At 45.4% G+C, this 27,968-nt stretch overlaps 1 protein-coding gene across 2 annotated transcripts in view; it reads left to right on the forward strand.

The window, feature by feature from the left end:
- Positions 1–27,968, forward strand: part of LOC134537515 (stAR-related lipid transfer protein 13-like) — a 525,855-nt gene that overhangs the window by 472,412 nt on the left and 25,475 nt on the right. For both annotated transcript variants that reach the window (XM_063378028.1, XM_063378029.1), the window contains exons 9-10: positions 9,568–9,639; positions 24,509–24,651. In XM_063378028.1, the coding sequence (XP_063234098.1) occupies positions 9,568–9,639; positions 24,509–24,651 (215 nt within the window). The remainder of the gene's footprint in view (positions 1–9,567; positions 9,640–24,508; positions 24,652–27,968) is intronic.

Here is a 27,968-nt window from a genome sequence, read left to right on the forward strand (position 1 = left end):
CAACTGTGGACAGATAAATAATCGCTAGAGTCCCGGAAATTTCGCGTATTCCTCTGGCCTCAGGATAGAATTCAAAGTTATAGGTGTGCTCGACTCATGTTTACTTTCCCATTGGTTGATTTCTTAGCGAGAACATTTTTATCCTTGTTATTTGGCACTACCTGATTCGCTTACTTCTCTCCTGGCTGGACATCGTTGGCTCACGGTCGTAGAGGGGCGTGTCCAGATAACTGCGGTCCGATCATGAACACGGTGCGACAGTGTGGAGGTTTGCATTCTAGCTTGCGACTAAATGAATGCGCGAAAATTCCGTGGCTCTAATAATCGCATCCAAGGGTGCAGTTGCCTTTCCGCTGGGCGGGAAATGTTCTCTCTCTCTCTCTCTCTCTCTCTCTCTCTCTCTCTCTCTCTCTCACTCTCTCCCCGCCCCTCCAACCCCCTCCCCCAATTACCGCGCAAGCCACAAGCCGGCCGCTGACGAGGCCACCAGGCCAGATGCCTGTCTCGCCGTTAGGAGCCCGCCAAGTACCCACAGCTGTCCGCTCCGCGGCATAGAGTCTGCTTTGGATAGAACCTACATTAGGTATACCTAGATAGGGGCAGGCTTTTTTCGCGAAAAGATCTGAACGACCATTAGACTGCAACAATGCATACCCGCCCCTGTGGTTTCTTCCTCGTGATTGGCTGCCGTCTGCGAGAGAAGTCGTTGCCTTATTTGACCGGGGCCACTCAGGACGCGTTTACGTTGACACAGAATCACTGTGATTGGTGTTGTTACAATCGATATGTACCTGGGAGAAACTCACCCAATCACGAAACACAGGCGGTGCTAAAGTTTTTTAACTTTCATCTAGTCTCGAAATCTTTTCGCGAAATATGCATGCCCCTAGGTATACAGCTGAGAGCATAATTTTCTCTGAAATGACAAATAAAAATTAAAAATCACCTGCAATAGTTTTTCTTTTAAGGAGAGCACCCATTAATTGTACCTATCCTGTCAAATGGCAGCGGTTAAAGGACAAATGTCAAGAAACTGTTTAACACACACATCAAGGCGAGAGAGAGAGCGAGAGAGAAATATATCCTAACGTGTCGTTGTGAGTGAATTTTCAATGTGTTTTTTTTTTTGTTCCGACTAGATAAAACTTTAATTATTTAACATGTTAATTTTGTTTTCTTCCAGTCAGTAGACACAACATAACCAAACGATCACTCACAAAACTGTCTAAAGCTCAAAATCAGTCCACCTTTTGTGGCCAGGGTTGTTCCGAAGATGTTCGGTGTTAGCATTAGCTTGATGCTTAATGTGTCTGCTGCACTTACTACTAGCCACGTCGCCGCGAAAGTGGGGTAGTAGATATACATTGATGAAATGATTGCATACTTTGATGAATAAAATTTAATCATTTTTATTGAATTATCACTATTTTGTATGCATACAAAGAAGGAGTGAAATGAAATCTACAATTTAATTGATAAATTTACTTTTATTTGCACTCATTAATTCAAATATGTTTATTACTTTAAAGAAGAGATTATTTTAACTATAACTTTTATACATGTTTGCTATTTAACTTCTTCCAATCTTTGTTATTCTGTTAAGGATAGGACGATGATAGGAAAAGTATGAAACGAATGGGAGTGATTCAAGTTAAATGTGCCTCGAAAAAGTCAAATCAATGGTTGTTCCAATCGAGTGGAAGAGAGATAGATTCGGCGCAAGCGTACAATGAGCGTAACGGGACCATGTGCGCAACGGGACACTTTTTCGTGCGTGCAGCCGGCGTTCATCGATTTATTAGACGCTGTAACGTCAATATTAATAAAATAGTTTAGTAAACTTTTATATTAAAACAAACAAATTTAAGAGGTGTTGGAAATCAGCTCTGCAGATGAACCGGGTCGAGAGTGAAGGTCAGGGAGAGGTTAGAGGCTGCAGGATTGGCCGTTGCGTGCACTTGTCACGTAGCGCCGCAGTAGCGGTGTTTGTGCCCGCTATCGCCGTCGTGTGTGCCTAGCCGATAACTACCGTCTGTCTGGAGCTGCGTTAACTCCCCCTCCTCCCCCCCCTTCACCATTTTGCCTCTCATCACCAAATACCGCACCCTTCCCACCGCTAGTTCTATTATAAATGTCCGGTGTTTGTCTCCAGAACGGTCCGTTATGTCGTTCCGGAATTCCTACGCGACTTCCCTCACGTCAGCCAACTGACTCACGTTCACTACGACGTGAACGTTTTTAACAGTTAAGCTTCCGTCGTTACGCTTAATACTGTGTGGAGTCCAGCACTAATTTCACTGAGCCTGCAAACATTTTTTTTTTCAAAACCTGTTTGCAGAGGTACGGTAATTTAGTAGAATTCAATTGGTCGCAAGTTAGAATGCAAATTTTCATACTTCTCCACTGTGTTTGTGATTATTAGGGACAGGAAAATTTTGCGTTTTAATCTCGCGATAGGCTAAAATTCAAATTACTTATACTGCTGTGCTGCTTCTGCTATTGGCTCACAGTTCAACTGGAGATCACTGGACCAGTTATAAAAGAGGCAACCAATCACAGGTTACCCTGTTGAGACGTCTCACAAGTCGTCAGCCAATGAACGGTGGCATTTGCCACCGTGTGTACATAGGAATTCAGAGTCCATCACTAAGGTCATTAACCCGTAATTTTTCCTGTCCTTAAAAAGGACTTCTGAACCAGTGAAAAATCTTAAACCAATGGATTACCGTATCGAATCGCAAGCATCCTAGTTGACATGTCTCACAAGTTAGTAGCCAATGAGCAGGTATGTATGGGATTGTGGATTCGATCCTAGAGGCCATTGAAACCGCGATTTTTTCCAGACAGTAATTATACCGCAAGTTTTTGGACGAGCCTTACTGCGATCGTGACCAGCGACGCCCAGCTAGGAGAAAAGCGATTCAAGTAGTGCCGGCTCATTAGAACATAAACGCTATTCGCTAATAAATCACCCAATGTAAAAGCAAACGTTAGCATAGAACAAACATAAGGCTATGAATTTTAGCCTGACGTCAAACGAATCTGCGAAATTTCCGAGTCTGTACCTGTATGTAGGGCCACGTATATTTCGCGAAAAAAAAAATCTGGACGCTCATTGGATTGCAATAAGGTATGTATGCAGAGTGCCAACGGTTTCATTCTTCTTTGTAATTGCCTGCCGTCTGCGAAAGAAGTCTTAGTGTTATTCAGCCGGGCCATTCAGGACGCGTTTGCTTCCGCACCGGATGTCTGATTCGTAGGGGCATGCAGATTTCGCGAAAAGATCTTGAGACTAGATTAAAGTTAAAACACTATAGCATCGTATGTGTTTCGTGATTGGGTGAGTTTCTCCCAGGTACACATCGGTTTTAACAACACCAATTACAGTGGTTCATAGCGGAAGTAAAACGCGTCCTGAGTGGCCCCGGTCAAATGAGGCGACCACTTCTCTCGCCAGACGGCCCAATCACAAGGAAGAAACCACAGGTGCGGGTATACCTTGTTGCAGTCTAATAAGTGTTCAGATCATTTTCGCGAAGAATGCCTGCCCCTACAGTGATTCGTGTGTCGGAAGTAGTCATGCACCTGAAAGACCTCGGCCAATCACGAAACCCGAACGACGTTGACACACACTTAATCTCGAAGTATTTTCGCGAAAAAGACTCGGCCTCGACATATAATTAGAGACCTAAAAAATTCGCGGGTTTAATTTCGTGTTATGCTAAAATTCAAATAATTATACCTTAATGCTGCTTCTGTCATTGGTTCACTGTTAATCTGGAGGACTGAGGGCCAATTAGAGATCCTCACTCACAGAAGTGTCGAATCACAGGCCACCCAGTCGAGACGACTCACAAGTCAGCAGCCAATGAACAGTTGGCATTTGCCCGATGGTGTAGATGATATTGGAGTCTATCCTGGAGGTCATTGAACCCGCGAATTTTTCCGGTCTCTACATATAATATATGCAACGGCCTGCGGGTAGTTAGATCTCGAGTGGCGTCTCTCCAGGTGCGTGCTTATGAACGTGACCGCGTATTGGACGCGTGTGTGCCTAGTGAGTGCGATCATTAGAGACCTGGTACCCGGGTATGCCCAACACCACCGAGTCTCGGTGGTGTTGGCTCAGTGGCGCCGCAATGTGGGGCATGTTGGACAATGAGATAACGACCCCTGGGTTCAGCCTGTGGTGGGGGGACGGGTGGGTGGAGTGGAATGCGCTCGGTAGCGGGGAGAGATAAGGCGTGTTCTTATCACCGAGCAAACAATAGTGGCTGGAGTGGCCCTTCCCTAAGTGGGAAATGAGAAGCACAGAAAGTAAATAAATTACTAGTTCAAAGTGGACACTCATTGCTATTCGCGGTTTGATTATTATTGTTTTTTTTTTGTTTGTTATCGCAAGCTTAACGAACACGAGAGCTGTTTTGTCATTTTTTTTTAATACGATAAAGATCGCGGACCAGTAATTGAGGTATGTTAAAATTGAATAATGTCCAGTGTTTAAGTATGCAATAAAGGAATTTTTGCATTGAAACTTTTTTGCCGAGGGGCTACAGTTCTTAAGCTTACGAAAATTCCGATCGCATGAGGGGAAATAGTTGGGTACGTGGAGAGGGAACCGGTAGAGGAGGAGAGTGCGTCAGCGGCGACGCCACTCCAACGCATGCACTAGCGGTCGAATGGGATGAAAAAAAGGAGGGGGGATAGGTACGTAGCGTAGTATGCTGTATGCTAGTTGTAACGGCCGGAAGGGGAGACGGCAGGGGAGAGGAACAAATGACGCAGCAGTGATCCTACGGAGCTCTCGTAGCGCAGCTTGTTTTTGTTTACTCCTCAGTTTTCTTAACGGCTGACGATTGACGCTGCCATATTTATTTTATTTTATTTAAAGAGTTATAAGTATAATTCATTTTTATGTGGAAAGTGTGATTTAAAATGTAAAAAATACGCATAGACTTAAGAGGTTAGCTTTATAAGTGTATATTTTTTTATGGAAACACTGATTTGAAATGTCTAAAGGACTTATAAAAATGTGAGATACACATTATAAGTGTAATTTGTTTTCAATGGGTGTTTTTTCTTGTTCATTCATATTATTCAGTTGGAGATCGTGATTTAACATCATGCCTAATAATAATAATGATAATAATAATAATAATAATAATAATAATAATAAAAAGGCAGAAGCAAATAAGAGGGAATAAACCGCCAAAAGAGGCGCCCAAAAATTGCCAGTGAATTTATGCGAGAGTACAGCGCGCGGGAAAAGGCATTTTATTTTTTATTTGAGATCCTTACTGTTCTTAATTATTATATTGTTCAATTTAAAAAAAATAATAATAATTTATCTCTATCTATACCTAACAAGCAAGAAGTTTCAATTCTGTCGCTCGTGGACTCCACGTAAACTTTTTTTTTTTTTTTTTTTTTTTTTTTAGTTAGCATGTCGAGTTGTAAACCTTGAATTACATTTTAAATGGTTTTGTAAAATTTCATTTAGCTAATGAATAGGGGCATGCAGATTTCGCGACTAGATGAAAGTTAAAACACTATAGCATCGTCTGTGTTTCGTGATCGGGTGAGTTTCTGTCAGGTACATGTCGATTGTTACAACACCAATCACAGTGATTCAGTGCGGAAGCAAACGAGTCCTGAGTGGCTCGGCCAAATAAGGCAACGGCTTCTCTCGCTAGACGGCCGCCAATCACAAGGAAGAAACCACAGGTGCGGGTATACCTTGTTGCAGTCTAATACGCATTCAAATCTTTACGCGACAAATGCCTGCCCCTACTAATGAAACGATGGGAAAGCATATCATTGTTTCTTGGTCTTCTGCCCTTGTGGTATTACACACGATTACATATTAAATTCGTGCAAATTTCACAAACATTCCGACCACAGAATGAGATTCTTTGCAGCAAACACGCTGTACACTTGTACACCTGCGCAATATCATAATTTAGCGCTCGTTTACTCGCATGTATAGCCTATATATATATATATTTTTTTTTATCTGCGACCTCAGCTAAAGATAATTATAATTATGTTTCCTACACATAATAATATAATAAGCAAGAAGTTTCACTTCTGTCACGCGTGGACTCAAAGAACACTTTTTTGTGTGTGTGTGTGTGTGTGTGTGTGTGTTGCGTGACTCGTGGTTGGACGGCCTGATCCGAGCGTTGAACCACGGAGATTCCCGAGCGAGGAAGAATCTCCCACTGACTGCCTCTTATTTGTGATGCACATGATCCGAGTTACGATCGCGGTAAAAAAAAAAAGACAAGAAGTAAGTAGAGAGATATCATTGAACCAAGGTGAGGCGCGAGCTCCCCTCCACTTCTGGCTCTCCTGGTTTACCCCCCCTCCCCCCCTCCCTTTGTTTTTTTCCTTTACCGACGAGCGGCCAGGTGAATTCAGGATCACAGGCAAAACAGGCCGCCCGGACAGGCAACAGCACAGTTTAAACTGCTTCTTCCACTGGGATCCGAACCCCACACCCCTCAGGATCTCATTCGTCTCGCTTCCGGCGGTTTACAAGTGATACTGATATGTGTGGAACACACGCAGCGCGGATTTTAGACCCCCCCCCCAGTGCTGCCAGCTTTATTGAATTAAAAAAAATATATCAATAATATATCTTAACGTCTTGTCTTTTCACCGCAGTCAGACTCAGATCACGTGATTCACAGAGACAGTAGTGGGTGGGCCTCCTTCGGACCACAAGTCCCGCTTCATATAAAAAAAAAACATTTCCTGTACTTTTTTTTTACATCAGATTACTTTGGAATCCAGTTGCCAATAAATAGTTTTCGATACTACAAGAAACATTTTTTTTTAACTTCGTACAACACATGGCTATGATTTTAATTTTTGCATGTATGAAATATGTTTTTTTTTTCTAGTTAATACTTAGTGTCTTTTACGAAAACTGGTGCATATTTTATATTTTATTTGATGGTTCATTCAAGCATAAATGTTTTAAACCGTTGACTTTATTCGGTTTTTTTATGCCTATTTATGTGCGTAGTTAGTTAATGCTGGAAATATATTCGGGGTACAGTTTAAAATAACTTTTAACCATTGGAGGTACTGGGACAACACAAAGCATAAATGCCCGGGTGAGAATCCAAACCCAGTATTGCTGCGAACACTATTATGTAGTGGTAAACAGTTGTTTTTTCACGCGCGTGTACAAATGTACAAATATCTTTAATTTTTCACAGACATTTCTGTTCCATTTACCCATTTGGGGTGGTGATTCGATGACGACATTACAGTCTGCGGCATACCTTGCAAGTGATCTGAGCAGCCACAGTAGGCTACTATCAGAGCAAAGTGACTAGAGTAAATATCACCTCAAAATAGCGAGAAGAAGAAAGTTCGTTCCTGCTTGGCGTGTTGGGTTCGGGTGTACGCGCTTCGTGCAAGGTGAGTAGTGGTTGGCTCGTTCGAGCGAACAGCGACGGGCGAACAGCCCGTAACCTAGTTCGGGCGTTGTTTACGCGCGCGTGTGTGCGCTAGGGTCGACTTCCGGGTCGATACCTCGACCTTATCGCCGCTGCGTCGGTGGGTACCTCCCAGCCAGAAAAGCCTAAGATGTACATCAAGTTCTGTCTCTGCCCGAACGCGCCCGAATATTCACCTTCGGCCAACCTCGGGATTTGTTTTATTTTTTGCGCAGGAAAAATGAATTCAAATATTAAAAGTGGTCAGTTAGGTTAGCTACATTAAAACACTTTAAAACACTATGGACGGTTAGTTAGGTTAGTATAGCTACATTAAAATAAACAGAGAAATATAAATATATATAAATAAACCCGAGGTTGGCCGAAGGTGAATTGTTCGGGCGTGTTCGGGCAGGGACAGAACTTGATGTACATCTTAGGCTTCCCTTCCAGTCACGGGGGAGAAACTCCTACAACTGCCGAGACCGAGACCCTAGTTGATGTAGTTGCGGGTCCACCTGCTAGATAGCAGCTTTCATTATATATTAATAACGTTGAAGTAGCTTGGCTTCTGGTTTTTAGCCGTGTCCTTGGCGAATAATTCACCAACGTTTCGGTCGACATTGCAGTCGCCATCATCAGGGAGCAGTTACCTACTGTAGGTAACATACTGTAGTTACTGTAGGTAATGGCTCCCTGATGATTGGCGACTGCAATGTCGACCGAAACGTCGGTGAATTATTTGCCATATTTGCCAAGGACACGGCTACAACCCAGAAGCCAAGCTACTTCAGACAATGGCCGTGAAAGCCTGCGAACATTATTTCTAATGTTGATACATTGGTTGCGAAAAGTAGTGCATCAGCTATTATTAGGCAAAAAAAAAACCCAGTGAGAATTGACTATTTTGGTAGCCACACTCATTTGCAATGCTATTCATACGAATGTCATGTTAAAAAAATACTATATTTCTGTACGACTTATTTACTATTGAGGACTTTAGCATTCGTAGTGATAACTAGTCCTGTCCCTAAATATGACTATTGTGTGTACGAGTGTACTGGATACTCAAATATCCGTCTCATCCGCCCGTCACCAGTCAATTACGTGACATTCAGCCAATCAGATGGCCCGAAAAATTTCATCCAATTCATAACCACAAAAACGTCTGAAAGGCATTATCTTTATTTTAAAATATTTATTTGGTTTGTTTATTCGTTAAGCTGCTTTCGATTACGTTCTAAAATTTTGCCTAAGAACACGTTTTAAGTTTGATATTTGAAACAACAATTGTCCGAGGCACAAAATAAATTAATAATGAACGGTAACTCGGAAACATATTTGAATAAATATTTCAGAGTTTGTTTAATCATTTTTGTAAATGCTTAGCGTACATGACTGGCGAACCTCTACAAGTTGAATTTCCTCGAAAATATAAGCCTTAATAGTTGTTGGCAGCAACCAATTAAAAAAATATATAATGACTTAAGGTGTGGATCATTGTGAATCGCCCAGCCTGTTGACGAACAGACGGATTGACGGATCATTGCTAGTCTGGCTGAACTGTTTATGATTTACAATCATACTCTACGACAGTGGTTCCCAAACTTTTTCAGCTGGCGACCCACCTTTCGTTATAGGAATACCTCCACGGTCCATCGGACCATGGTGGAGTAAAAAAAACAACAACCTTATTTGTATCGTATCTTTTCCTTATGTATATATGATTTACCATCAAATATTGCAAATATATATAATATATAAAGATACCGATTGATTATTGATAAACAATTTGTGTTATGATTTGAAAATGGTTGACAAAATATTAACATTTTGTGGCAAAAAAAGTTATTTGTTTAACAATAGATATGTATTTGCACACAATTCGATTTGTTTCGATTTTTCTTATATTTTCTGGTGGTTTATTCGATGGTTTCTGATAGTTTTAGGATCGAGTCGCGACCCACCGTTTGCGAACCGCTGCTCCACGAGATCACACTCGTGTATTTTTCATGTACTGGAACAGTTGTTACTGTCGATTCCCCTAGCACTAGATCGTACCCCAGCCTTCGGACGGTGTTCAGTCCTGACAGTTGGCGCACCTTCTCGCTTGTTGCAGAGATCGAGGCGGCCGAGGCGTGCAAGTGGCTGCGAGCCGCGGGCTTCCCCCAGTATGCGCAGATGTACGAAGGTGAGTCGTGTGTTCGTCTGTGTCCGTCTGTGTGTCCCCCAGTATGCGCAGATGTACGAAGGTGAGTCGTGTGTTCGTCTGTGTCCGTCTGTGTGTCCCCCAGTATGCGCAGATGTACGGAGGTGAGTCGTGTGTCCGTCTGTGTCCGTCTGTGTGTCCCTCAGTATGCGCAGATGTACGGAGGTGAGTCGTGTGTTCGTCTGTGTCCGTCTGTGTGTCCCCCAGTATGCGCAGATGTACGGAGGTGAGTCGTGTGTTCGTCAGTGTCCGTCTGAGTGTCCCTCAGTATGCGCAGATGTACGGAGGTGAGTCGTGTGTTCGTCTGTGTCCGTCTGTGTGTCCCCCAGTATGCGCAGATGTACGGAGGTGAGTCGTGTGTTCGTCTGTGTCCGTCTGTGTGTCCCCCAGTATGCGCAGATGTACGGAGGTGAGTCGTGTGTCCGTCTGTGTGTCCCTCAGTATGCGCAGATGTACGAAGGTGAGTCGTGTGTTCGTCAGTGTCCGTCTGTGTGTCCCTCAGTATGCGCAGATGTACGGAGGTGAGTCGTGTGTCCGTCTGTGTCCGTCTGTGTGTCCCTCAGTATGCGCAGATGTACGAAGGTGAGTCGTGTGTCCGTCTGTGTCCGCCTGTGTCCGTCTGTGTGTCCCTCAGTATGCGCAGATGTACGGAGGTGAGTCGTGTGTCCGTCTGTGTGTCCCTCAGTATGCGCAGATGTACGGAGGTGAGTCGTGTGTCCGTCTGTGTCCGTCTGTGTGTCCCTCAGTATGCGCAGATGTACGAAGGTGAGTCGTGTGTCCGTCTGTGTCCGCCTGTGTCCGTCTGTGTGTCCCTCAGTATGCGCAGATGTACGGAGGTGAGTCGTGTGTCCGTCTGTGTCCGTCTGTGTGTCCCTCAGTATGCGCAGATGTACGGAGGTGAGTCGTGTGTCCGTCTGTGTCCGTCTGTGTGTCCCTCAGTATGCGCAGATGTACGGAGGTGAGTCGTGTGTCCGTCTGTGTCCGTCTGTGTGTCCCTCAGTATGCGCAGATGTACGAAGGTGAGTCGTGTGTCCGTCTGTGTCCGTCTGTGTGTCCCCCAGTATGCGCAGATGTACGGAGGTGAGTCGTGTGTTCGTCAGTGTCCGTCTGAGTGTCCCTCAGTATGCGCAGATGTACGGAGGTGAGTCGTGTGTTCGTCTGTGTCCGTCTGTGTGTCCCCCAGTATGCGCAGATGTACGGAGGTGAGTCGTGTGTCCGTCTGTGTCCGCCTGTGTCCGTCTGTGTGTCCCTCAGTATGCGCAGATGTACGGAGGTGAGTCGTGTGTCCGTCTGTGTCCGTCTGTGTGTCCCTCAGTATGCGCAGATGTACGGAGGTGAGTCGTGTGTCCGTCTGTGTCCGTCTGTGTGTCCCTCAGTATGCGCAGATGTACGGAGGTGAGTCGTGTGTCCGTCTGTGTCCGTCTGTGTGTCCCTCAGTATGCGCAGATGTACGGAGGTGAGTCGTGTGTTCGTCTGTGTCCGTCTGTGTGTCCCCCAGTATGCGCAGATGTACGGAGGTGAGTCGTGTGTTCGTCAGTGTCCGTCTGAGTGTCCCTCAGTATGCGCAGATGTACGGAGGTGAGTCGTGTGTTCGTCTGTGTCCGTCTGTGTGTCCCCCAGTATGCGCAGATGTACGGAGGTGAGTCGTGTGTTCGTCTGTGTCCGTCTGTGTGTCCCCCAGTATGCGCAGATGTACGGAGGTGAGTCGTGTGTCCGTCTGTGTGTCCCTCAGTATGCGCAGATGTACGAAGGTGAGTCGTGTGTTCGTCAGTGTCCGTCTGTGTGTCCCTCAGTATGCGCAGATGTACGGAGGTGAGTCGTGTGTCCGTCTGTGTCCGTCTGTGTGTCCCTCAGTATGCGCAGATGTACGAAGGTGAGTCGTGTGTCCGTCTGTGTCCGCCTGTGTCCGTCTGTGTGTCCCTCAGTATGCGCAGATGTACGGAGGTGAGTCGTGTGTCCGTCTGTGTGTCCCTCAGTATGCGCAGATGTACGGAGGTGAGTCGTGTGTCCGTCTGTGTCCGTCTGTGTGTCCCTCAGTATGCGCAGATGTACGAAGGTGAGTCGTGTGTCCGTCTGTGTCCGCCTGTGTCCGTCTGTGTGTCCCTCAGTATGCGCAGATGTACGGAGGTGAGTCGTGTGTCCGTCTGTGTCCGTCTGTGTGTCCCTCAGTATGCGCAGATGTACGGAGGTGAGTCGTGTGTCCGTCTGTGTCCGTCTGTGTGTCCCTCAGTATGCGCAGATGTACGGAGGTGAGTCGTGTGTCCGTCTGTGTCCGTCTGTGTGTCCCTCAGTATGCGCAGATGTACGAAGGTGAGTCGTGTGTCCGTCTGTGTCCGCCTGTGTCCGTCTGTGTGTCCCTCAGTATGCGCAGATGTACGGAGGTGAGTCGTGTGTTTGTCTGTGTCCGTGTGTGTCTCCCCCAGTATGCGCAGATGTACGGAGGTGAGTCGTGTGTCCGTCTGTGTCCGTCTGTGTGTCCCTCAGTATGCGCAGATGTACGAAGGTGAGTCGTGTGTCCGTCTGTGTCCGCCTGTGTCCGTCTGTGTGTCCCTCAGTATGCGCAGATGTACGGAGGTGAGTCGTGTGTCCGTCTGTGTGTCCCTCAGTATGCGCAGATGTACGGAGGTGAGTCGTGTGTCCGTCTGTGTCCGTCTGTGTGTCCCTCAGTATGCGCAGATGTACGAAGGTGAGTCGTGTGTCCGTCTGTGTCCGCCTGTGTCCGTCTGTGTGTCCCTCAGTATGCGCAGATGTACGGAGGTGAGTCGTGTGTCCGTCTGTGTCCGTCTGTGTGTCCCTCAGTATGCGCAGATGTACGGAGGTGAGTCGTGTGTCCGTCTGTGTCCGTCTGTGTGTCCCTCAGTATGCGCAGATGTACGGAGGTGAGTCGTGTGTCCGTCTGTGTCCGTCTGTGTGTCCCTCAGTATGCGCAGATGTACGAAGGTGAGTCGTGTGTCCGTCTGTGTCCGCCTGTGTCCGTCTGTGTGTCCCTCAGTATGCGCAGATGTACGGAGGTGAGTCGTGTGTTTGTCTGTGTCCGTGTGTGTCTCCCCCAGTATGCGCAGATGTACGGAGGTGAGTCGTGTGTCCGTCTGTTTCCGTCTGTGTCTCCCCCAGTATGCGCAGATGTACGAAGGTGGGTCGTGTGCATGGCCCCCACAAGGGTGGAGCTGGGTGGACCCCTGGATCCAGGGCCCGGACCCCAGCCCTGTTTATTTTATTTTTTTAATGTTTAACTATCATAATTTAGCATTTTAGCAGTTGAGAATGAATGGGCCACGAATCTTGACTTTGTAATTTATGATTTTAGGCCGAAGAAAGCTCGAAAAACTGTTATTAAAGTTAAGTAGTCTTTATTTTGTAGCCAGTGTCTATGATTTACATAGATCCTAATTTTATTTTTTTTGTAACTATTTTCATTTTTATCTCAGTGTGTGAAATAAATATACATACTCGCTGTGTGTCATTTGAAAGTAAAATAATTTTTTAAAATAGAGCTTAGTTTGGACTTATAAAATAGTAAACCATAATTTTACCCCTGTATTTCCAGGTTAAATAACATTCTAAAAAGAGTGCAGGTAAGAAATGACCATGCGATCATAATGTAGCACGTGGTTGTAAAATTGTGCGCGTGTGTGTGAGTTATGCCCGGGGGGGGGGGGGGGGGGGTTGTCCTCCGATCCTGGGTCTAGGGCTCGTCCGTTATCTAATGTGGAGGCCATGGTCGTGTGTTTGTTCTGTCTGTGTCCGAGACATATTTTTGATGCTTTTTCATGTAATTTTAATTCATTTTATTTATTTAATTACATTTAGGTACAAATCACTTTATTTCTATTGTATCGAGTGATTTTGTTTGATGTATTAGGTTTCCGACTTATTTCGGTATATGTGGAATTATTTCATTTCCTTTTGTATCGTTTAAGATCCTTTCGGTTATTTCACATTAATATGTTCAGTAGATAACATTTCCACACATTTTAGTCCTTTCCTTTTATTTATTTCGTTACCATTCATGCATTTAATCATTGAAATTAGTTTCTAGTAAAGTATATTTATTTCGTTATAAATGGGTTCTTTTGGTGGTTTTTCATGTAATTTATTTTCATTTTTTATATTTTATTACATTTAGGTACAAATCACTTTATTTCTATTGTATTGTATCGAGTGATTTTACGTTACTTGTTCTGGAATGTTAAAAAGAAAAAAAATATCTGCAAGCCGACTCCCAACCTACCCTAAAGGGCGCATACTTAGGAGGACAGGTGGACGGTCCCGACCATAGGTTGGAACACAGCACTTCAGCCCACAGCTACACTGTTACAAATTGCAGCGAATGTGAAGACTTTTCAACAAAGAAATTAACTGAAAAAACCAAGAGTTATTTTTTGTTTAACTGATTTATGCAATGGGGAATTTTGATTTAATACAATTATTTCTTGGGACGTAGTACGCCTTTGCAGTTTCGCACTAGGCAGTGGCGGTAAATTTTCGCCCATCGCTTCATCCCATACCCCTCCCTGCCCCCCCTCCCTACCCCGGAAGCGTTCGGCGAATCGGGAATCAGGCTCGTCGGAACTGTAACAATCCCCCTCCCTCTCCGCCAAGTGGCAGGCTATCATTCCTGCAAACGGACGAGGGAGGAGGGGAAAAAAATTTCCCGCTTGCACTCGAAGCATCGTACATCTTCCAGCCCGATGCAGGAACTCACAAAAAAAAAAACCGTGGCGATCCGAAAATCTTGCGTGCATCAGTCCATTCGTGTTTTTTTTCTCTCATTAGCCCAGTCTCTCTCTCTCTCTGTCTGCCTCTCTCTCCCCCTCCCTCCCCTTCTCTTACGCACGGTTTCATGACACCGGCCAAAAAAAAAACCAACTGTAATTGGATTTATTGACATTGTCATCGTAAGACGTAAGACCGCTAGTTTCCCATCATAGAACCAAACCTATCATTCCACGCCATTTAATGACCTTTTTTTCTACAGCCGTAATATTTGTCCTCCCCTCTCCTTCTCCATACACACATACACATATCACACATAAACGTATTCACGTGTTGGATACATTATATCGAGCGTCTCTTGATGCCCATATCCGTAGATGCTATTTCCTTTCCCGTTGTAACGACGAGGTCACGTGTAATTACATTAAAGTGGAGAGTAACCAAATTGTCTTACAAGTAACGCCTTTACGAATATTTTAGTCATCCCGGGGTTCGGAAATTGGCTTGTTTTCCTAACGACCACAAGTAGCGATTATTGTATGATCAGTGATTTTTACCTGAAAGGTATCCTTTGTAAACCTGATCTCGTTAAACTCGTTTTATGTTAATTTTTTTTTGTGTGTGGCGAGCCAAATATGTTCACTTGACCCAATCACGTAATTGCTTTTGTAGAGATAATTCCGACGTCGTTAAAGGCCTGTCTCACGCGACATGCTTCGTTATATAATTATTATCTCATTTTTCTCTTTTGTAACAATTACTGTGGCTGTATTACCTTAGAACTATACCTACTGAAGGTTACATTTTTTAAAATTTTTTTTATAAGATGTTAATTTAATAACTATAAAATTGTCAGATTTGTTTTATCCAACCTAACTTAAAACTATAGTGTAGTGGTGAATGATGTGGCTTCCGTGTTAGATAAGGACATAGGTACGTCTCTGGCTTAAAAATATAACCTAATTATTCGGGTGTAGGTACAACCCTTGGGAAGGGTATCAAAACATCGTGTGCTCTGTTTAGATGGCCAGCCATAGCAGCGAATGGTGCTGTGACGAACTCCTCTTTTATTTTTATAAGTCTAGATTCAATTGTGAAACCTGCATATACTTTAAGGAATACCTTGATTTTTGGGTCAAGCGGGCTGCAGACTCGGCCTGCATTAAGCAAACAAGGGAATGTACCACACGGGCCAAATGAATGGTCCGTTAGCACTAAACGCCCGGGTAAGAATCAGTGTGCCGTCTTTCCAGCGGACACTGTTCTGTGTTGATGCAGTTTTGTTTTCACGTACGTAAGAGTACAGATACGCGTGAATGTGTATTTCTGTTACGTTTGCACCCTGCGCCCGGCTGGAAGGAAAGTAGGGACGGTTAGAAGCTCCCGCGAGAGTTAAAGCGCAGCCAAAACTTAGACAGTCTTTAAGGCGGGCCGGACCACGCAGCCAACTCAAGACACTCTTTGAAAGTGAGCCAGGGCCGAGAATAGAGACGATGAAGAAGAAAAAAAGGAACGCCTGCATGTGCGATTTGCATCTCTCACGTTGAGAGATCGCCCCGAACCGAGAGTATATCTCAAAACGTCGGCGGCACAGCCACTCAGGGACGAAGTCCAGAATTAGCCGGCGGCTCTCGCGTGGACACGGGACCAGAAACCAGAAGCCTTGCAACACAAGTGAGCACGCGATCTTTGGGCACTCCTACACCCTATGTCGTAGGGGCATGCAGATTTCGCGAAAAGATTTCGAGACTAGATGAAAGTTAAAACACTGCAGCATCGTCTGTGTTTCGTGATTGGGCGAGTTTCTCCCAGGTACACATCGATTGTTACAACACTAATCGCAGTGATTCAGTGCGGAAGCAAAACGAGTCCTGAGTGGCCCCGGTCAAATAAGGCAACGACTTCTCTCGCAGACGGGCCGCCAATCACAAGGAAGAAACCACAGGTGCTGGTACACCTTGTTGCAGTCTAATAAGTGTTCAGATCTTTTCGCGAAAAATGCCTGCCCCTACCTATGTGATGATGATCAATGCACGGATAATTGGAATATCAATATAATATTTTAAAAAAAGGGCCATGATTGTCTTCTCTGTAATAACACTGAAATAGAAAAGAAATAATAGACGTGTTAACATTGAGATTTGGTGAATTTTGGATTTCTAAGTTTATCATTCATCCGTTCGTAATTTGTGGCCTCCAGAGTTTTTTCTTATTATTTAGGGGTCAGTAAGATGCATTTTTTTTTTCCTTCGGGTTCCTGGTAGGCAACCGAGCAGAACACAGTCGTGGAGAGCTGGTAGAAATTTCCATTCTCTTTTACTTATCTGTGAAAATTTTCATAATTCTTAATATTTTAAAAAACTGGGTACTTTTGTTTTTCAACCATTTAATGAAGTAGCCAATAGCATTTCTTTTAAACCAAAAAAGTACCAGTTCTGTAAGCCTCATCGGCACTGCCAAAAAAAAAACGTAGCTTTGGCCGCTAACCATGCAAACAATTTATACGTATTTCGATATGCGAAATATATACTGGTTTAACGTAATTATAAAATAATGACCTAAACCCTGCTGGCTGAAAGCTTTTCGGTAGACGTTAGCTCATTTCGTTGGTAAATATGATACCTTTTCGATGTATCTTTTAGTACTACTGAGATAAATTTATAAGTTACTTTGTTTCGAGTCTATTCGTTGGGCTTTTGGTACGGTTATTGCGGATTCGGCATGACAGGTAACCTTTTACCGATAGCAGGAACAGGGGAAAAAAAAAAAAAAACTTCTACGAAAAATGGCGATGCTAGGATTTTTTTTTTTTTTTTTTTTTTTTTAACGAAACCGCAGTTGCGGCTTTTGGAAACTCGGAGAGTGAAAATTGTTTTTCAAGTTCGCGGAATGGCGGATTTTTTTTTATTATTCCGCGCGTTGCATATACGGCAACCCGTCTCCTCCCCCCCCCCCAACCCCGTCCTCCTCCCAGGGGAAACTGCGCTAACGAGGGCTGTCGACCGCGGAGGAGGACGTGACCCCAGAGTACTGGCTGTGCCCTGCTTTGTGGGGGGGGGGGGGGGGGGGAAAGTCGCAACCCCTTCGCGACGAGTGGGGACCCGAGTATCTCGCTGGTTCAGTGCGCCGCAGGCTAGACTCTAAGATGCTGTGCTTTGTCGCATCTCGGTAAAGGCTACCTACGTCTGCAACAGACCGGATTCTTTGGGCGGTCGCTGCCATCCGAATGCGAATGACAAGTCACTTTTTCGCACGGAAAAAACTGTTCTGTCTACATTTTCGATGTCCGATGTCCGAATCCACCTATTTCTAATTAAGTCACAAGAGCGCAGTAAATATAGAACACCAAAATGGGTGTTTATCGAGAGTTTTTTTATTTTTTTTTACGCGTTGAATATGAGTTTTCAGCTTAGGTTTGAATATTAGTTTAACTTGTGAAAGTTGCGAGAGTTAAATACTATTTAGTTATTCGGTAAGGCTAACATGAAGTGTGTTTTTGCCTTTGAAAAGCCCCAGTCGCAAACGGTCAGCACTAACTAATATTTCGTATTGGTGTTCTTGGTTTCCCCTTTCCTACCACTTCGCCCGTTCTTTTTCTGTTTACCTTTTGGAAACGGTAGTCGGAATCTGTTACCGTGTCGAGGCACAGACAGACTTTTGCTTACTGAGACTTGGCAAGGTTTTTTTCGTGATTCCTGACACATTTTTGGTCCCAGTTATCATCTTAAGTTGTCAGCACAACCAGCGTCGTTGTTTTTACGGCAGACGTCAGGACGAGTTGCTAAGCTGGCGTGTCGCCCGCGCAGTGCAACGGGACCACGGCAGGAAGCGTCCTCGTGTGAACGGCGCAGCCTCACCCGCCGTCAAAACGCTCGGAGCGTGGAAAGCGCGATTCACACGGCGGCGACCTTTCAACCCCGGCCACGCAGCGCCGGCCTCGTCCCCCACGCGTCGCTCGCCGGGCCCTTCCCCTCCTTCCCCTCTCCCGCCTGCTGGCGCGGGTGACGTCAATGAGCTCCCCCCTCCACCGCCACCACCACCACTCCCCGCCGGCCCGTGACGCGCGAGGCGCGAAGCGGAGCCCAGTAGGTGGCTGGCCGCGGAGGGGAGAGGTCGCGTGTGGTGTGTGAGCGTGTGCGCGGGGTGTGTTCCACGGCGACCGGCAGAGGCTGGCGGAGGTCTCCTGCCCCCGCCCGCCTGGCTCGTTCCGAGATGGTCCACGACGGACCGACTGCGCTCCGTGAGTGACAACCGCTTCTTCGTCTCGGACATGCGCCGGTGCTGGTTTTAACTCTCTGGTAAAAACCCCCCAAGAGCGAATAGCTCGGAGGACAAGCCAATATCGCGTTACGTACGAGGGATTTAGCAAGGGGGGTAAAAAAAACACTGACATGTTAGACGAGCATGGTATGCTGACAACGGACGAATCACTTGCGACAAGAACAATAAATACAGACGGAAAAAAAAAAACCTTCCGGACAACTCAGCGACGCACAGACAAACATGACGACACAACTACGTCAGCAGTAGAGTCTCTTGTGAAGAAACTGTCGGCTACGTTCCCCGTCATCAGTGCACGGAACAGCCAGTGCAAAACCAGCAGTGGCGAATGTCCGAGGTATTAAATTATCTTCTCCGTTGCGAGGATCATTCGAAGAATGCCACCTTCACACGTGACAATTTTTATCCTAGTAGAAAAATCTTAGCTTGTGGTGGAGTTGTGTAATGAAGGGGCCGGGAAGGTGTGTGTGGGGGGGGGGGGGGCGGCGGCGGCTGGGTTTCAGAAATCGTAATTTTATTAATTGTTGGTGAGAAAAGCCCTTTTATTCGCCCGTGAAACCGTGTCATTGATAGCGCAGCTCCACAACTGAGTGCGTTACACGCAACAACGACTTAAGGAATCACCGGGAATGTGGGATTAGAAGCGAAAGTTAAACCCAGATCACCTGTTGATCGTTGGTTACTGGCGCGCCAGTCTCATTTCGAGACGTGGGGTCGTTGGTTCTGGCCCGGTCGAGTCTGCAACAGGTGGTTTCTCTTCTGCACAAGCGTGCTGCGTTGAATCCCGCATTCCTTCAGTTATTTATCCATTTTTTTCTTAACATTGATTCTAAGGTAAGACATGTATGTAAAACCGGTCGCTATTTTTTTAAGCTTTACTATTCGCAACGTGCTAGTTTTTATTGCCTGTATACTTTTTTTTTTCTTAAAAAAAAATAGTGCTAGACTTATAAATTACTTGTCTTGAGGAGTGTGCGAGATGAAATTTTTCTTGGAACTTTGTAAGTTAGTTTGTTAGACGATTTAAGATATACTTGTAAAAGAAAAAAAAACAATTTTGCTGTATTAATTCTAATTCGAGTTGTGAATTTGAACCAACTACCGCCTGGAGAATCATGCCAGCCGCATTGCTACACACGCCTCATCCGTCCATCGTCTATCTGTTGGGCTTTGTTTAGAGTTGCTTTTGATCTGTGACTAGAAAATTGCTTTGTTTCGTTGACAGGAACTCATGTCGATGTAACCTCCCCAGCGCACATTACGACGAATATGTTTTTTTTTGTACCAGGGAAGAAAAAAAAGTAAACGTGCAGATGCGGAGAGGTTTCGTGGTATGCTTAAAGGCTGTCTTTGAGGCGCTGATTCGACACTCATATGCATAACGGCCACGCTTTACCCAGAACTCGAAACTGACAATCCGCACTTCGCCGAAAGTGGTGTTACGCACCTGCAAACATCCGTCACGTAAGTCGTATTTCGCGTACGCGTTCGGTGCCTGAAATTATTGTCAGCAGATAGTTTCATGGGCGAATGTACTTTCAATTGCACAAAATCATGTTCGATGCCTGTGAAGTTTTGAGGCTCAGTGTTTGATTTGCGTTTAATCTCGACGCATCACCAATATATATTATAATTATTTTTAGTTCGATTAGAATGCAGTCTTCTCGGAGATATTAAAAGAATAAATTCAATCACTGTCGTGATTTTATACATACGTAATTGAGTTTTTTTTTAAATTTTGTTTGGCACCAACTTGTATTTGAAATTAGTAAATAATATTTTTATAAATGTGTTTAATAAAGGTCCTGGTATTTTGTTTGGATATGTAGTGATTTTTATTTACCTCACGCTAAACTGTCGTAATATAACAAAGCGTTTTAAACTTTGGAATCACCATACGGGCCCCGCCTGAACGTGTTTGCGTATATAACCTGTGTAACTGGGTCAGTGGACGCAAATGTGTGAAAGTGTGGCAAGGAAGATGGCGGATAAAGATAAAAAAAGTAGTTATTAATTGGTCGTTGATGTCCACCTCCGTACTCAAAATAAGTTTACGGTGCCAATGTTCCGGTGATAAATCTCTTGCCCCTGGAAGGCAGGCTTCCAGAAGTACAAGTCTGCGTAGCTTATTGCAAGCACTCTTGTTTTTCAAGGCGTGGTCTCTGTGTGTTCTGACGGGTACTCACTTTAGTTTCGCCCAAGGCTTGTATAGCTTTCAGGGGCACGTTTAAGGTAAAACATAATGGGCTCTGTGATAACCATTCCTCCCACCCTGATGAGGAAGGGGTGATAGGGGGGGGGGGGTTGAAGCGACCCCACATATCGTCCATCAAAGTTTTTGTTGCTACTTTCTGGGGAAGTAACTGATTATACTGGTTAATTGTTCCTCATTTTTAATCCAGTTAATATAAAAGCTATAGAATCAATATCTTAAAAAAAATGGTAATTGCAGAGTTTCAAATCACAAACACATCCAATTGCTTACGTTATTTTAATATGTTACGCTAAAATACAATTGAATATGTTATACAGAATAATTGCCACCGGGAACAATTTTCCTCAAAGTTATATACATATTTTCAAAATCAAGACTATTTTTGAAATCCTACAACTTTGCATCACAAACACAATCAATTCCTTTCTGCTTTTAAATATTTTATTTTAAAGTACAACGGAATACGCAATAAGAAACAATTACAAACACATTTATAAGTGATTTAATACATGCAGGAACATTTCGTAACAATGTCAAGTGTGAGATTACTCAGATTAGTAATTTAACGAATGCGATTTAATGATTTCGTCATTGAACGTTTTACAGACAATTAAAAATATTATTACCACATTTTTTTTTTTTTTTACTCTACCACACATACACACTATGGCGCCGACCCTTCACGGTGGTTACTGCAGAAAAATATTTCTCCATTAACGTGTGCAGGAGGACCACGTTTTGAGTTTCGGGACCACACACGTGGAGTTACCCTCTACCGCAGGTCAACTCTACGACGCTCTGACGGTGGGGGCGGGCTTGTTGCAGACCTGCAGTTCCCCATCGACGTGAGCGGGGTGCAGAAGGACCACGTTTTAAGTTTCGGGACCACACACGTGGAGTTACCCTCTACCGCAGGTCAACTCTACGACGCTCTGACGGTGGGGGCGGGCTTGTTGCAGACCTGCAGTTCCCCATCGACGTGAGCGGGGTGCAGAAGGACCACGTTTTAAGTTTGGGGACCACACACGCGGAGTCACCCTCTACCGCAGGCCAACTCTACGACGCTCTGACGGTGGGGGCGGGCTTGTTGCAGACCTGCAGTTCCCCATCGACGTGAGCGGGGTGCAGAAGGACCATGTTTTAAGTTTTGGGACCACGCACGTGGAGTTACCCTCTACCGCAGGCCAACTCTACGACGCTCTGACGGTGGGGGCGGGCTTGTTGCAGACCTGCAGTTCCCCATCGACGTGAGCGGGGTGCAGAAGGACCATGTTTTAAGTTTTGGGACCACACACGTGGAGTTACCCTCTACCGCAGGCCAACTCTACGACGCTCTGACGGTGGGGGGTTGCTTGTTGCAGACCTGCAGTTCCCCATCGACGTGAGCGGGGTGCAGAAGGACCATGTTTTAAGTTTTGGGACCACACACGTGGAGTTACCCTCTACCGCAGGCCAACTCTACGACGCTCTGACGGTGGGGGGTTGCTTGTTGCAGACCTGCAGTTCCCCATCGACGTGAGCGGGGTGCAGAAGGACCATGTTTTGAGTTTCGGGACCACACACGTGGAGTTACCCTCTACCGCAGGCCAACTCTACGACGCTCTGACGGTGGGGGGTTGCTTGTTGCAGACCTGCAGTTCCCCATCGACGTGAGCGGGGTGCAGAAGGACCATGTTTTAAGTTTTGGGACCACACACGTGGAGTTACCCTCTACCGCAGGCCAACTCTACGACGCTCTGACGGTGGGGGCGGGCTTGTTGCAGACCTGCAGTTCCCCATCGACGTGAGCGGGGTGCAGAAGGACCATGTTTTAAGTTTTGGGACCACGCACGTGGAGTCACCCTCTACCGCAGGCCAACTCTACGACGCTCTGACGGTGGGGGGTTGCTTGTTGCAGACCTGCAGTTCCCCATCGACGTGAGCGGGGTGCAGAAGGACCATGTTTTAAGTTTTGGGACCACACACGTGGAGTTACCCTCTACCGCAGGCCAACTCTACGACGCTCTGACGGTGGGGGGTTGCTTGTTGCAGACCTGCAGTTCCCCATCGACGTGAGCGGGGTGCAGAAGGACCATGTTTTAAGTTTTGGGACCACACACGTGGAGTTACCCTCTACCGCAGGCCAACTCTACGACGCTCTGACGGTGGGGGCGGGCTTGTTGCAGACCTGCAGTTCCCCATCGACGTGAGCGGGGTGCAGAAGGACCATGTTTTAAGTTTTGGGACCACACACGTGTAGTTACCCTCTACCGCAGGCCAACTCTACGACGCTCTGACGGTGGGGGCGGGCTTGTTGCAGACCTGCAGTTCCCCATCGACGTGAGCGGGGTGCAGAAGGACCATGTTTTAAGTTTTGGGACCACACACGTGGAGTTACCCTCTACCGCAGGCCAACTCTACGACGCTCTGACGGTGGGGGCGGGCTTGTTGCAGACCTGCAGTTCCCCATCGACGTGAGCGGGGTGCAGAAGGACCATGTTTTAAGTTTTGGGACCACACACGTGTAGTTACCCTCTACCGCAGGCCAACTCTACGACGCTCTGACGGTGGGGGCGGGCTTGTTGCAGACCTGCAGTTCCCCATCGACGCGAGCGGGGTGCAGGAGGACCATGTTTTAAGTTTTGGGACCACGCACGTGGAGTTACCCTCTACCGCAGGCCAACTCTACGACGCTCTGACGGTGGGGGGCGGGCTTGTTGCAGACCTGCAGTTCCCCATCGACGTGAGCGGGGTGCACGAGGACCATGTTTTAAGTTTTGGGACCACACACGTGGAGTTACCCTCTACCGCAGGCCAACTCTACGACGCTCTGACGGTGGGGGCGGGCTTGTTGCAGACCTGCAGTTCCCCATCGACGTGAGCGGGGTTCAGAAGGACCATGTTTTAAGTTTTGGGACCACACACGTGGAGTTACCCTCTACCGCAGGCCAACTCTACGACGCTCTGACGGTGGGGCGGGCTTGTTGCAGACCTGCAGTTCCCCATCGACGTGAGCGGGGTGCAGAAGGACCATGTTTTAAGTTTTGGGACCACACACGTGTAGTTACCCTCTACCGCAGGCCAACTCTACGACGCTCTGACGGTGGGGGCGGGCTTGTTGCAGACCTGCAGTTCCCCATCGACGCGAGCGGGGTGCAGGAGGACCATGTTTTAAGTTTTGGGACCACGCACGTGGAGTTACCCTCTACCGCAGGCCAACTCTACGACGCTCTGACGGTGGGGGGCGGGCTTGTTGCAGACCTGCAGTTCCCCATCGACGTGAGCGGGGTGCACGAGGACCATGTTTTAAGTTTTGGGACCACACACGTGGAGTTACCCTCTACCGCAGGCCAACTCTACGACGCTCTGACGGTGGGGGCGGGCTTGTTGCAGACCTGCAGTTCCCCATCGACGTGAGCGGGGTTCAGAAGGACCATGTTTTAAGTTTTGGGACCACACACGTGGAGTTACCCTCTACCGCAGGCCAACTCTACGACGCTCTGACGGTGGGGCGGGCTTGTTGCAGACCTGTAGTTCCCCATCGACGTGAGCGGGGTTCAGAAGGACCATGTTTTAAGTTTTGGGACCACACACGTGGAGTTACCCTCTACCGCAGGCCAACTCTACGACGCTATGAGGTTGGGGGCGGGCTTGTTGCAGACCTGCAGTTCCCCATCGACGTGAGCGGGGTGCAGAAGGACCATCCGTTCCTGGACCCGGACTCGCTGCAGTCGCTGTTCCGCCGGCTGCACGCGCTCAACCGCTGCGCCAACATGAAGGTCGACAACGTGCCCAAGAACAAGGTGGGTCTCTTGGACTCCGCCCAAGCACAGCCGCAGCACAACTGCTGTGGACATGTCTCTGCGACCTTGAAGGAACGTTAAATTGTTTTAAATAAAATTTTGTTATGTGAAAGTGGTAGGATCCGGACACCACATTGGTTCCAACAATGACAATCTCCTAATTTTTGACGTGAACAACGTCTAATAAATAGATGGACGCCAGCTTAACGCATGAAAAAGGATGATCATTGTCCCGTTACGCACATTTACCGTTACGCTGTGTCCCGTTACGCTCTTTGTACGCTTGCGCCGCATCCATCTCTCTTCCACTCGATTGGAACCACCATCGATTTGACTTTTTCGAGGCACGTTAAACTTGAAACACTCCCATTCGTTTCCTACTTTTCCTATCGTCGTCCTATCCTTAACAGAATAACACAGATTGGGAGAAGTTAAATAGCAAACATGTATAAAAGTTATAGTTAAAATAATCTGTTCGTTAAAGTAATAAACATATTTGAATTAATGAGTGCAAATAAAAGTAAATTTATCAATTAAACTGTAGATTACATTTCACTCATTCTTTTTATCCATACAAAATAGTGATAATTCAATTTTATTCATAAAAGTATGCAATCATTTCAACAATGTTTTGTTATGACGTCACGTTAAACTATCGTCCGTAAACCTACTTTACAGACAGCCAATTTTTTATATTAAAATTTGCTGTCATTAAGGTAAATAATTCAGTTTAAGAGATTTCCAGTGACCACAACATAGCGTTTGTTAACAGTATTATTGCATTTATAGACAAAAAATTATATAATTGAATTTTAAATGCCAATGACTTAACAGTAACACAGAAAACTAATTGTTGCAGCCAGTCAGTATTAACTTCGTGTATTTCACTAAATTATATAGTATGATTGAACTAATGCAAATTTTGAAAATATGTTCATTGGCTTCTCCTCACAATAGTTTTTGGAGACCTGGAAGTCACTGAATTAATTTCGTCGCTTTTCGTAAGTTTAGTTATATATGTGTTTTTGTGATTCAGAAAGTGGAAAAAAAAAATTATTTTCGAGATGAGGATGTGTAAAGCTTAAACAAATTAAGCAATCCCCGAGGAGGGAATAACTGATTATTTCATGCATGGACTTTGTTGAGTTTCTATATTTTTTCAGTACGTAAGTTCACCTCGATAGCAGGACGAAAAATCTCGATTCTATTATTGTTAGTATGTTATTATAAAACTTACAAATTATACGATATGTCCAGATCACGTTTACCGGTAAAGTTAACAGTCATTGAATTGTTTTTAAATGATGGGATTAGATAAGTTGTGCTTAAAGTAATGGGGAAGGTGCACCGGGGAGGGGGGACAAAATTATCTGCACCCTGACTCTAAGTTTCTCTCTACGTCCTTGATGGCTGTGGGCGATTGCAGATGCTGCGTGAATGTTAACACAAGGCCACAATGTTTAATTCAACAAATGGCCGAAGCTATTCTGCCAACCCACAAAAATTATATAAATTTGTACTGCAAATTGTGGTTAGTGTTTTTATAAGTTACTCACAACTAACTTTACTTTAAGGTTTTTTTAAGGATAAAGTTACGGTCACCTTATCGCGACACCGACCTAACTATCGAGTTAAAATGGTGAACTGATGAAATAAAATGCATGAAAATGAAGTTAGATAAAACGTTACTCAATTATTAATTTTTAGCGCACTTATCGTTTACTTTTAATTGTATTAATTGAGAAATTTCACTGCAATATTTATAGTGTACGTATATTTGAGTATTAAAATAACTTTTCTCTGTACGAGATAATTAATATCAATAATTTTCAAACTGAAACAAACATTCTAAGTCTTTGCAAAAAAAACTTTAGGGTTTACTCAGTACCTAAAAAAAAATTCATAATTAGTGTTAGTTTAATTGCAGTGCTTCAAAGCATTTTAAGTTTTTACCGTGTTAGGAAAAAAAGAAAATAAATTATAACCTAATTTTACAAAAAATTCTCGTTTTTTTAAATTAAGTTTTTATATGTCGAGGAGTCCATAATGCTGTGTTGCCAAGTCCTCTCATCTTAAAGGGATTAGGCCCTGTTATCTTGGATTTTTCCATCTTTGCTATAATTCTAATTTTGTACTATTTATCCCAATGGTTTGGGTGTCAAGACATAAATCATATCTCCCAGACCTTCTATACCTCGTTGCGGCAACATATGTACTAACAGGCTCCAGTCTGTAAGCGCCGCGAGAAACTTAACTTATTTCACGCGAGCTACTACAACTATCATGATAATCACACCAGTTTACAAGTGTGTTGACTTGAACAAGTAACGCAAGCTAAGTTCTGTGCCACGCGACTTAAAAAAATTCAGCATGAAAGTTGATTGCAAGCGGTATCAAAATCCCCTTAAGTCAGGGCTGTATCTGTGTCAGTGAGGCGGGATGATTAGTGCGACGCTCGCTGGTGCTTCCAGCGCGGTGTAGCCTCTAAGCGGTAAGCTCTGAACTGGCTCGCAGACCTCTCTTCTTGCACAAGACAACTATGAGACATTTGAGCAGTGACAGTAACATTATATGGCGGAGAAATTAAGATAAATGAGTAATGCAAGTCCCTAAAGTGTTTTCAAGAACCTGCACCGGTTGTTTCACGTTTAAATAATTACTAAGAAAACAAGCCTTTTAGTCATTTTGTAACTCTGCTAAAAAAAAATACAGTTTGAAAACTTCATCCGGAATCAAAACTACTTATCGGCCCTCAGCGAATTCTCAATTTTTTTTTTCTTTCGTAAACAGGGCCCCACTCGGATGTCTCTAGTAGTTTTCAGATCGCGTTGTTTCCCCCTAGAGATATACGCGCGCGCACGTGCGCCCGGGTTACGGGTAGGCGCCACTTGCGCAGTTCTTGCCCCGAGGAGCGCCGGGCAGCAGTGGGAGATGTTTGGCGAGCGAGCCGCACCCCTCCTCCCCCCTCCACCAACGCCACGGCTGGCGAATTCCTCGCGCCTCGCCGCTGCAAGGTCGTCGCCGGCCTTGTTTCCAGCCGCGGCGCGCGTGAAAGCGAGCCGTGTTCTGTTCCCCGCCGCGAGGTCGCACCGGCAGACACGGGGTCCCGGGAGCTGCAGCGGTTGCAAAGAGAGAAAAAAATCTTACAGTTGCAAAATAATTTTTGACGTGACAACGTCTAATAAATCGATGAACGCCGGCTGCACGCACGAAAAAGTGTCCCGTTACGCTCATTGTACGCTTGCGCCGCATCTATCTCTCTTCCACTCGATTGGAACAACCATCGATTTGGACTTTTTCGAGGCACATTAAACTTG

Source organism: Bacillus rossius, chromosome 12, assembly GCF_032445375.1.
Source record: "Bacillus rossius redtenbacheri isolate Brsri chromosome 12, Brsri_v3, whole genome shotgun sequence".
NCBI classification, from domain to species: Eukaryota; Metazoa; Arthropoda; class Insecta; order Phasmatodea; family Bacillidae; genus Bacillus; species Bacillus rossius.